This window comes from Adiantum capillus-veneris, chromosome 14 (genome assembly GCF_014529385.1).
Source record: "Adiantum capillus-veneris isolate H3 chromosome 14, ASM1452938v2, whole genome shotgun sequence".
Taxonomy (NCBI): Eukaryota; Viridiplantae; Streptophyta; class Polypodiopsida; order Polypodiales; family Pteridaceae; genus Adiantum; species Adiantum capillus-veneris.
In genome coordinates, this window is record NC_140944.1 from 48,037,194 (window position 1) to 48,048,562 (window position 11,369).

Here is an 11,369-nt window from a genome sequence, read left to right on the forward strand (position 1 = left end):
TCTTGGGTCTGAGAACGGGGATAATTCAAGTTGTGTTTGATTAAGTGTTTTGCTTGGTGTATGAAGCTTCCATCTTCATTGCACTAGCTAGTCTTGAAGGAACACAAAGAATTGTATTGTACAATGTCTCTCTTGATGGGAGAAACCATAATACAAAGCCTTTTGGAGGGGGGACCGGCTCCATGCAAATCCGGTCCTCAACTGTTGTCAATAGCTTAATTGCTCTCTCTTTTGGAAGTATTGTCGATGCTATCTAACTAGGTGTTATGCTTTTTGTTGCTCTCTCCACCCAAGCACTCTTGTAATTCTCATTAGGAATCAACTCTAATGAAATGCCCACTAAGTTCATGCTAAATTCTGCTACACAAAAGATTTTAGGCCATTAAATGTTACAGAACTTATGGTGGGAACAAGTAACTGATGTAGTTCTCCATATGCACCTTCTTGTGATGGAACTTTGTATTATGCAAAATAGACAAAAAATCCAGTGTTTTGTAAAAGGAAGGTGGCTTGTCAACATAGATAGCATCAGCAATCCCTTTATGCATTGCTTTGAACGTCCCACTTAGACTCTCCACACGCTACCATTCCACAGCTGTTGAAGGAAATATATCTAGAATGGAATCAAAAAATGAGAAAACAATGGGAGAATGAAAAATTCATTGTATCAAATAGAATTGTTTTTTGTACTTATAGTAAGAATGCAGTGTGGGATGTTCTTCCCACTCTAACACCATATCCTTGGCCATATACACATGTTGAACCTTAGCTAGCCAGCCATTGTCGGTCACTTTGAAAGCAAGAACACGACCTTTCCAATGGTTTTTTACTTTATCACATTTAGTTCTCTTCACTCTGTGTACACCTTTGCATGAAGGAAGCATTGTTACCCAGTCATTCACACGAAAATATATGGGCTTCCAAAGACCATTCTCTCTAACGTTATGAAAGTCACAGGAAGTTATATTATGTGAAGGGCGACGTGCAAAAGATGCCATGGAAACTCAGAGGCTAGAGAAGAAGAAAGAAAATATAGAGACAGAAAGACTTAAACCTCTCACAAAATAGAGAGAGAGTGAAAAAGGTATACGTTTGAAAAAAGTAGGTGATTTGTCATTAATGCCCTTGTTTTGAGAGCCTTCTGACATAGATTTCGTATCTTTTGACAACGCTTTTGTGAAATATAAAATAGAAAAAAAGATGAGACTTCATTACTTTGGGCCGCAAATTTAATGAGCTCTCTCCCCGAAAGCACCCAAATATAGCAGTTTCAGCCTTATGATCAAGACATTTAGCGTTTCTCCGTCAAAATAGGACCACCAAAACCAGAATAGAGGAGACAAGAGTGCCATACTTTTGTATACGTGTCAAATAACTATTGGACTATTCCTTAATCCTTAGATTAACAAATATCCCTTTTTGAGTCGTTTTTGGCCCTAATGGAAATCCACTTTTGCATCATTGGATTGTGAAGCATGCAAAATCGGTTGATTTTAGCCTCTAGATCTTCCATCATCTTCTTCTCAACACCAAGATTGCACATGACAATACCATATATGCGCTCATTATCTATGGTTTTCCATAGCGTGTCCCGAGCTTTATCAAATTCATCTAGCCACTCTCCAATGTAAACTAGGGACTTTGATACCAGCCAACCTTTTGCCATGCTACCCTTCGGACATGCCTTCTGGCGCACATATCACTTGAGAGTTTTCATGAAACGTTCTAAAAAGAACATCCATCTGGAATGTATTGTGCCAGCTATTTCCACCTCATCAACTATGTGAACAAGAAGATGCACCTGAACGTTAGCATGGTAGTAGGAAAGCGTTTCTTAAACATGCACACAACCTCCGCAGCGTTTAGTTTGGCGAATGGTATGGAGTCTACATTGATCTCCTTTTGTGAGATCCATTGCACCAACTTCGCAAGTTTGTAGATTGTGTTACGGACATCAAGAGACAAACATCCCTCAATGGCCACCAGTAAAATAAACTGCAAAACACATTTAGCAATGATATTAAAGTCTACATTGATCTCCTTTTGTGAGATCCATTGCACCAACTTCGCAAGTTTGTAGATTGTGTTACGGACGTCAAGAGACAAACATCCCTCAATGGCCACCGGTAAAATAAACTGCAAAACACATTTAGCAATGATATTAAAGTCCACACACGAATTTGTTACACAATTCCCACTATGATATATTCCACTTCAAACATACCTGACACATTTTATGCCAGTTGTGCCACTTCAAACCGGTAAGCTTTCCTTCTTTAGTAAAACACGTTTGGAGCGAGTGCATTACACCAGTGGGGGTCCGCATAGATCAAATGGTCTCTTTTACTTTGCGTTCTTGGGCTCCTATGAAAATCCATGGTGCTTTAGAGAGTCTTATCGATCCATCAGATGTTATTTGCGGCCAGTATAGCTCCATACGATCCACATTTCTAAGGTCAACCCTGGCTCCCAAAGTATCTTTCTTACCGATCAGATGGTCCCATAGCAGATTACCCACATTCTTGAATATGTGCATTGGATAATGAGTCGGGGCCAATATGGTAACTCGTACCATAGAGAGATTCCTTCATCCTGGGGGCAAACTGTCATCACACATCTCCTTCTACTCTAATCATGCTTGTCCAGACATCCTCGGTGGCTCTCTTCCCAAAAAGCCGTTACGTAACACATGATTCTCTAGAAGATACGCTTGATGACCTTCGTAGATTTTCTTCTTCAATGACAGTGCACGACGTGCATTCAGTCTAGGTCCACATGTGACACATGCTCTGTATCCGCTTGTTTGAAGCCCTGCATGTATACACATACAATGTTTGAGTTTGAGTCTAGATCACCTGAGCATTCTGTTAATCCGGGATAGTCATGCATGGTCCACATTAGAATGCCTCTGATCAAAGCATTCCGTTGACATGTGTGTCGGCTCATATTCACCACTTCTATGCCAATCCACAATTGTTGTATCTCTTCCAATAGTGGACGAAGATACACATCCATATTCTTCACTTTATACCGCTCCGACACAATCAAGCTTATCTACATGTGCCCCTTCTTGGTAGTCAACCACGGGGGAATGTTGTAGTTGACAATGACAACGAGCCATACACTGTAATATGTTGATTTTTGACCAGATATATTTATGTCATCCATAACCAGGCCTAGGCGCAAATTTCTAGCTTCCCTGGCAAAATCCAACCATGTTTCATCTATATGTTTCCAGGCTGCGCAATCTACAGGAATCCATAGCACACCATCCGGAGATTTATTCTCCTTATGCCATGATGCTAGGGTGGACATGGACTTACATTCAAAGAAATGCTTGATGCGAGGAAGTAGAGGAAAATGTCGCAAAATGTTTTGTGAAATTTTTGTTCTATGGAGATCTACTCGATATCTCTCGGAATCACATTTCGGACACTTCTCCATGTCTATGTATTCCCCTCTTACAAGAATGTAGTCATTAGGAAAAGCGTGAATCAAATTGTAATCCATCCCCAAGTTTTGCAAGATCTTTCTTGCTTCCTCTCTGGAATCTGGCATCACATTATCAGCTGACAGTATGTGCTCTTTGAGCAATCTACACAGCGAGAAAAATGCGGTACATTTGTGTAAGTAATCTATCAGATCATTATACATCTAGAGTTTCTTATTAAAGTAAACACATTGTAATAGATCGCCTGAAAAGTGGAATAGTAGCAAGTTTATGGTGCGTTTTCGGGGTAAAAATGGATGTTTTTGGCATATCTCTCACACCAAACTCGGATATATGTGATCTAGGAGTCTACCCTTAGGTTTTGGCACATTCTGGACGTGCTGGTTATATCACTAAATTTTATCCAGTAGCCTATCAACAATCTCGATATATCAAAGTTTTGCAATTTGATTCCTACATTGTCGAGAGTGACACGGTTTTCTCTTTGATGGCTTAGTGGTCAAGTTTACTCCCACTCTTGTAGTTATCTTCAGTTTCATGGCTTGCAGTTTGCTTTGAGTTTTTGGCTCATTTTTCAAAGGAAAATCTGTCTCTTTTTCCTCGTCTTCTTGCCATAAAAGTTTGTAGTGTTATGCCATCTTGTACAATGGTCCATATATTCCCACTTTGATAGTGATGGAGTGTTTACACTCACTCTGATGCTTGGACACATGTTTAGTGTTCTTCTATCCACTCTTGCAGGAGTTTTTTTATGGTATGCTCATGGTGGCTACAAGTAGACTTCTCGTATGCAAAGTCTCATATCAATGACAATTCCAATCGTTCACCTCCTACATACAATCTACGGGTAGTCACTGGATACAGGTTTTATGAGCCTACACAGCAAGTTGGTATATCCCAAGCATGTGTCTGAGGTATGAGACGGCATTGTCTCGATTTTGTTGTTGGTATGCTTTGAGAGAGACATGGGAGGTGTCTCCTTTGCAGGTGATCTCCACCATGCTCACGAGACAGAGCATTTAGCTATGCAAGACATGCTAGTGAACTATGTAGACACAAAGAAAGAGCGGTAGTGCTATAGTTAGACACAGTAGGTGTTGGAAGAGTCTGTGCAGGTTTTCTCCCTAGAGACACAGGTAGAGATTACAGATATGCATTTTTTTAATATGCTCCTGCTAAAGGCTGATGAGGTGATATCAGGACACACACATCGAGTCCCTATGGATGAGGGGGAGGTGGTCCTCTAGGAGTTAGAGTCGACACATCCATTTGTGAAAGCTAGTCCTGATGATATAGAGTATGCACATAGAACAGGGGACGTGAGTATAACCAGATTTGTGCATCAGCGTTCGGGAGTCTCATGTATGACTTGTTAGTGTTGAGGTCCGACCTACCAGCTCCAGTGGGAGCATTTGCTGTAAGGATTGTCAGTCGATGCTCCCAGTAAGGATTGTCAAGCATGCGATGAATGACACTAGCATGACGTATAGTGGATTTTTGCAGACCATACACAGAGTAGTCTGAGAGATTTACATGCAGGCTCTAGTATGGGTATGCACGCTCGCCTACCATGAGAGCCGATACAACTGCATGTAGATTGGCTGAGCGAGCCAGTAGGCATAGGTTGAGAGATTCTCTCACCTATTTTCTTGTACATACTAGTAGTTTAGCTAGTAGTACCCCCTTATCGGCACATTCTCCTTTAAGTGGAAGGTTGTTGGGGTACAGGCGCATGTGCCTTGCCCGGACACCCAGGCTATGGGTGCCCGTCCAGTGACACCTTATTCTTGTGTGGGCATCTCATACAAGAGTCTTGCTCCACCCGCACATTGTGTATTCTCTCCTTTCCACAGGCACACCGCACCGCATACACATAGATTCGTGCACACACACTCTTCATCTCATTAGCCTCCATAATGCATTCCATGTAAGTCCACTAAAGGGTTACAAAGGGTGATCCACCACAAGAGGCAGTAGTGGAAGATCCTCCAAAATTGAAAGGGATTGGAGAGATATTGCAACCTGAGCATATCATCCACACGGCAAAGACAAGGTGCTACGTAATGGTAAGGTACTATGCAAGTATCTCATTAAATCTAAAAACTACTCTTTTGAAGATAATAAATGGATACAAGAGCCATAATTGAAGGATAACATGTCACTTGCAGCCACCTGCAATGAATTGCATACAAACGCCTAATGTTTTTACATCGACGTATCAAATAAAAATGCAATGAAAAAGAGTATGATTCTCTCTTTTCAACTCCTTTGTCTCAAGTTCTTTATTAATGTCTAAATGTAATGTTCATGTATACCAAATGTTGCACACTCGCAGCAAAGTTTCTCCTGAGTATCGAGTAGACTTGCAATTTATTGTAGAAAGGTACTAGTGCTAACACAGTAGACATACTTGTGGTAGATATTTTCCCAAGTACCAAGTAGATTGGTAATCTACTTTGGAACAATTTTCAATGTGCTAAAAAAAGTGGATCCTGAGCAGAATGGCAATGGACTAAAGGTACCTCTCTTTAATAGAAGTATAGTCAAGGACAACTATAATTTCAAGGGTGGGGTATTGTCACCAAATTTCATTTTTGGTCTACTTAAATGAATTTTATCTCTCTACAATTATCTATTCAAGTGAGAGAAAGTGAAAATAGTAAAAGGACCAATTATATACAATGGGTAGAGGAATGTGTTCATGAACTAAAGAGTTTCAAAAGTTGAATGCATTTTTCAAAAGTGCCGCTAAAGATTTAATCGGGATTTAATGGGACGAAAACAAGATATTTACGAGCCCAAAATGTATTCCAAAAGTCTCAAAAAGTGGGTGGTATGGCTAACCGAAACGCGAGAATGGGAGCCAAATTGTTATTATCTACACATGCCAACCTAGCGGTATGTGGAGATAAGGGAAGTCCTTTATAAGCCTCCAATGAAAAATAGAAGTAAGAGGAGTAGTTTTAAAAATAGAAAACTACTTTTACAAGATCTATGATGAGTATTTTTGAAATAACTCAAAAAAGGAGCTTTTAAAAAAAGAGTCTGTGAGGCTTATCAAAAACGAAAAAATGAACAACTTTTTAGGCCAAAGTTTTTTTTCATTTGAGATCCGCAAGAGAAAGATTTCTTTTTTTTTGTATGATTATGTTAGAGCGAGTCGGGGAACTTTTCTCTTCCTCGCTCTTGAAGCTTCATGAAATTCTCAGCCAAAAGAAATGCCTCCATGCTCTTTCCAAGGCTTATCATCTTCTCTCTCTCCCATGAAAGTCTCCATAGCTATGGTTGCTCAAGCTTTTACATAATCAACTAGACAAGTTGTCATTTACTCGTTCTTGCTTAATCCCCATAGATCCTAAAACCTAGAAGGTGTTTAGGGCCTTGGGATTGAGTTCAACCTCTACCAGAATTTAGAGCTTTCATCTCTTCAATTTTGCAGTTAAAGTGCGATTAGCCAATTGTATTGATCAAAAGATCTTTTGAAGAAGAAGATTAATTAATACAAAGTCCTTTCGGAGCAGGGTTGGCTCTAAAATGTTCAGCCCTCAACTGGTGTCGAATTTTCTCTCTCTCTCTCTCTCTCTCTCTCTCTCTCTCTCTCTCTCTCTCGGTCCACTATATAGAGATCATGTATAGCACGTGCATTCAAGAGGTATTTATAAAACCCCCTATTCTACATTTTTTAAGGTATGTAGAGCCTTTTTATGTGCCACTTTTCTCAATAAAAAGACGCTTGTCTACCAAAAGTTTTACCTTTTCAATTTAAAACACCCTTCTGAATGTATATTTTTTGTAACCTCATAAGATAAATGAACCCCTTCTATTGAACTCACGTGCTATTCTACATATTTTAAAGTGAACCCCCTAAGTCTCTCTCTCTCTCTCTCTCTCTCTCTCTCTCTCTCTCTCTCTCTCTCTCTCTCTCTCTCTCGCAGTTTTGGCACATGCATATGATGTGTGATTGAGTCTAAGTTAATGCTTGCTTTGCAATTGTCATGCTCGAATACACTCAATGTTAAGCAACCTTTTCTTTTCCTTTCAGCAATACCATTTTGGCGCGGTGTATATGGCACGATAACTGACTGATTACTCTACACAATTGATTGATTCCTCTAGTTAATCTGTAATTTTTGTTGCACTTTAATTCCAATTCTTTGACAAGATTCTCAATGACTTTCAAAGATCCTCCTTCATTCTTTGCCTTCTGGATGTTGCGGTTTGGTACATAATCAGTCTCTTGATTTAGATCTCGACTTCTTTTCAATAGGCTTGCAAGCTTCCATGACATCCCATGAATGTAAAAGGTTATCAAAGCTTATTGTTGATGATCTCTTAACTTAGACAGTGTAAGGCTCATGTAAATTGAGTGACCTTGCGTCCTTGTGTCATGCTAGTCACATGAACATACCCTTTTTTTTTTCACCACCATCAACATGGGAAAGGTAGTAGGAAGTAACTATACACATATCATGTATCTGCAACTCCACATTGTTGTACATGACACCCTCGAGGGGCAACCGTGGGAACCACCTCCCACTAGGGGAGAAACATACACCCAAGAGAACGCAACCCGTGAGTCTTGAACCCTCAACCTTGGGGTTACATCAGAAAGGAGGAACCTCAGCTTTAAGTGCCACGGGGTCCCAACCATGGGATCAATGGCTCTTGTGCAAAATCAAGGGTGCTTGCAGATCTCGACCATTGATGCCGAAAAACTAAACTTGGGATCCCGAATTTAGTTTTTATGTCGAAATCTTTTTTTTTAAGTTTAAGTTTGTGAAAAAACACATCTATTTCAAGAAAGACACGCGGGCGTGATGATTAATGTCCCAGACTCTCAAGCTAGTGATGAGGGTTCAAATCCCAACTGAGGAAGCGTGGGCATCCCGAGACTAGGCCCCACATGGTCGGTAAAACTTAAACTCGAGATCCCGAGATTAGTTTTGAAAAATCTAAACTCGAGATCTCGAGTTTAGTTTCAAAAAATCGATGATCCATATTGATCTTTCACTTGGAACCATTGATCCCACGATTGGAACCCCGTGGCACTTAACGGGGAGGAAGGAGGAACATACTTGATATTCGCTAAGAAGTATGGGTAATAAATTTCAAGATCTATTAGGGTAAAGGAGCCAGTTGTAACACATGTGCCTTTTAAAAATCATGCACGCCCCAATTTAGAGACAAAATTTTGGAATATGCTAAGAATCTTGCTTATGTGTCAACTTGTGATTTGCTGAAAAGTGTACCATTACTGGGCCTTGGATGTTTCTAACCCTTAAAAGACCTCAAAATTTAAACTTTCTCAAATTGACTGCCCAAATTAAATTTAAAAAAATATCAATCTTGGTATTACCTAATCCGTCTTTGCATGAGGAATCTTATACAAATTTCAAAATTCAAATTTGACCAAATTTGCAAAATTCCACCCAAAATTCCACTTTTTTTCTTGAGTGTCTCTAAACTAGCTCCTTTACCCTACTCCCTTTATTTATAGTTAATAAATCTTGTTAAGGTAAATCTTGATAAGTTACGCTTCCATGAAGTTCCAAGTTGCATGCACAAGATTAATATAATCCTCTTAATTAGCAATGGTCTTTTCGCACATTTTTCCATCTTTTTTATCATGACCTAGCAATGATGGCTTTAGTAACCTTCCACCTTAGATTCTGAGATCTTCACCTTCCCCGGAAAAATTTCTAGGTGGGATTTGTGAAGTATTGCATCGACCTTCTAAAGTCATGATTCACCTAAAGGTTTTTTAATTGTTTGTTACTACTCAAAATGAAACAGTATGTCTGCTCATCAAAAAATCGTTGAGTAGATAGAATCTCAGGAAATTCTCTCTCTCTCACACACACACACACACAGTTAATTGCATGGCGCGAAGAACAAGAAGAGTATTCTAACGTCGTGGAAAACTATCCGCAATTAATTGCATGGGAGAAGAACAAGAAGAAGAGTATTTTAACGTCGTCGAAGACTATCCCGAGAGAGAGAGAGAGAGAGAGAGAGAGAGAGAGAGAGAGAGAGAGAGAGAGCTCTTCATGCATGATCGACAGACCTGTAGGACGGGCTGGAAGAACGGGTGGCATAGCAGAGTTGGGTGCAAAGGACGGCCGTTTGTCAAGTACGACGCAAGGACATAGCAAGGTTGGTGGCAGAGAGGAAGGCTTGGGAGCGAATGCAAGCGACAAATGCAGGCATGGGCGCACGCGCTGTGGGCAGGATGGAGGTGATGGTTAGAGGGAAGGGAGCACCTTCGACGACGAGGGGAGGGAATAAGAGAATCTTTAGATTAATGGATTTTGTTAAAAGTCTACCAGTATGTTACACATATGTTACTACTCAAAATGAAACAGTCCTGCAGCATCAAGCTAAAGTAAGGACTTGGAAAATTGACAAGCTTTATGAAGAGTACTGGATTTTCTTTAGAAACATTGCAGAAGCACTCTCATTTTGGAAAGACTCTCTTTCTTTTTGTGCAATGTTCACAAGCAGTGAGCTAGTTATATATACAAAAAAAACCCAAAATTACATCATAAACCCCAGCAACCACAGCGAAGCCATGGATTCTCACAACCACAGGTCCTGTAAAACTAAAATATACTGACCTATTGCAAACCACAAACAAAGAGTCTTGGACTGTTGTTTTTTTTTTCTTGTTTTGAAATACTATGATACTTTACAGGTCCATAAAGACAAACCGTCTTGGACTGTTTTTTTTTTTTTTCTTGTTCTACAAACAGTGAGTTATACAAACAGTGAGTTAGATACTATGATCTTTTGCGTTTTACAATAGAGAGCTATGGACACGAGAACGCTAAGATAACGCAATATCAATGGTTGCATGGCAATTAATAACGAAATGACATTTATCATCGATGGTCAAGTATGTACGGATAGAAGGTCGATGGCGTCGTCGGATAAGCAGAGGCGCCCCTTGAGGTCTTTGATGGCAGCCTGGTAAAGAGTGAAAGCGATATCCTGGGCTTCCCCCTCTGAGAGCGCGGCAACGGGGCGGCACACAAAGCTCCACCGCAGGAGCGTGCCGAGATGGGGATGAAGGGGTGAGAGCTCGAAGGTGGCTACGTAGTCTTGCATGAGAGAAAAGCCAGGAAGGGTACTACCTTCCACGATGGTGTAGGAGTAGCGATGGTGGATTTCGTCCATTTCTAAAAGCTTCTCGAGGGCGTATGTGAAGGGCTCGCCAGGGGCGGAGGGGTAGAGCACGGGCCTTCGCACGCATCCGGGTTTCTGGGGCTCGCCTTCCACGAGCTCGCAGCTCTGCACCAGCGACGTCACCCACTTGTCGATCCTCACGAAGTCGCCCGTCACGGCCCACACCTGCTCCGCTCGGGCGCCCTTGATCGCCCACTCATAAGCTTTGCCCCAGTATTGCACCTTCTCCTCCATGCTCACCTCTGCGCTCTCTCTCTACTCTGTCTCTGTCCCCCGTTCCTACTCTCGGCCTATCTTCTGCAAATGGAGATCCTCCTATCCACTAAATAGGAATCAATAGCTGTTCATATCGCGTATCGTCGTTGCGTTTTTCTCGTCCAAGCGTACACCGATAGACATGTTTGACTTATATCTTACACGCTGGCCGTTTAATTTTACAAAATTACAGTATATGTCTCGTCCAAGCGTACACGATAGACATGTTTGACTTATATCTTACATGCGTGGCCGTTTGGTTTTACAAAATTACAATATTCGTATGACGCTCCATACCCCCTTTGCATGACAAGTCGACCCACTTCCACACGGTGGTGTCAAGATTATTACGTGTGTGTGTGTGTGTGTGTGTGTGCACGCACGCGTGCACACGCATGTGAGTGTGAGAGAGAAAGAGAGCATTGTGTGCCGCAATAGCAACTCTTTAACCCTCAGTTGGAGAGAGAGAGAGAGAGAGAGA

The 11,369-nt window shown here is 41.1% G+C and overlaps 1 protein-coding gene across 1 annotated transcript; it reads right to left on the bottom strand.

Annotated features, from left to right (window-relative positions):
* Positions 1-10,147: 10,147 nt before the first annotated feature.
* Positions 10,148-10,936, bottom strand: LOC147442331 (lachrymatory-factor synthase-like). The gene has a single exon (XM_086529638.1). The coding sequence runs from the start codon at positions 10,865-10,867 to the stop codon at positions 10,340-10,342; it is 528 nt and encodes a 175-aa protein (XP_086385764.1). The 5' UTR covers positions 10,868-10,936; the 3' UTR covers positions 10,148-10,339.
* Positions 10,937-11,369: the final 433 nt, after the last annotated feature.

Coding starts and splice junctions, on each gene's coding strand:
- LOC147442331 (XM_086529638.1), bottom strand. CDS start 10,867: ATGGAGGAGAAGGTGCAATACTGGGGCAAAGCTTATGAGTGGGCGATC.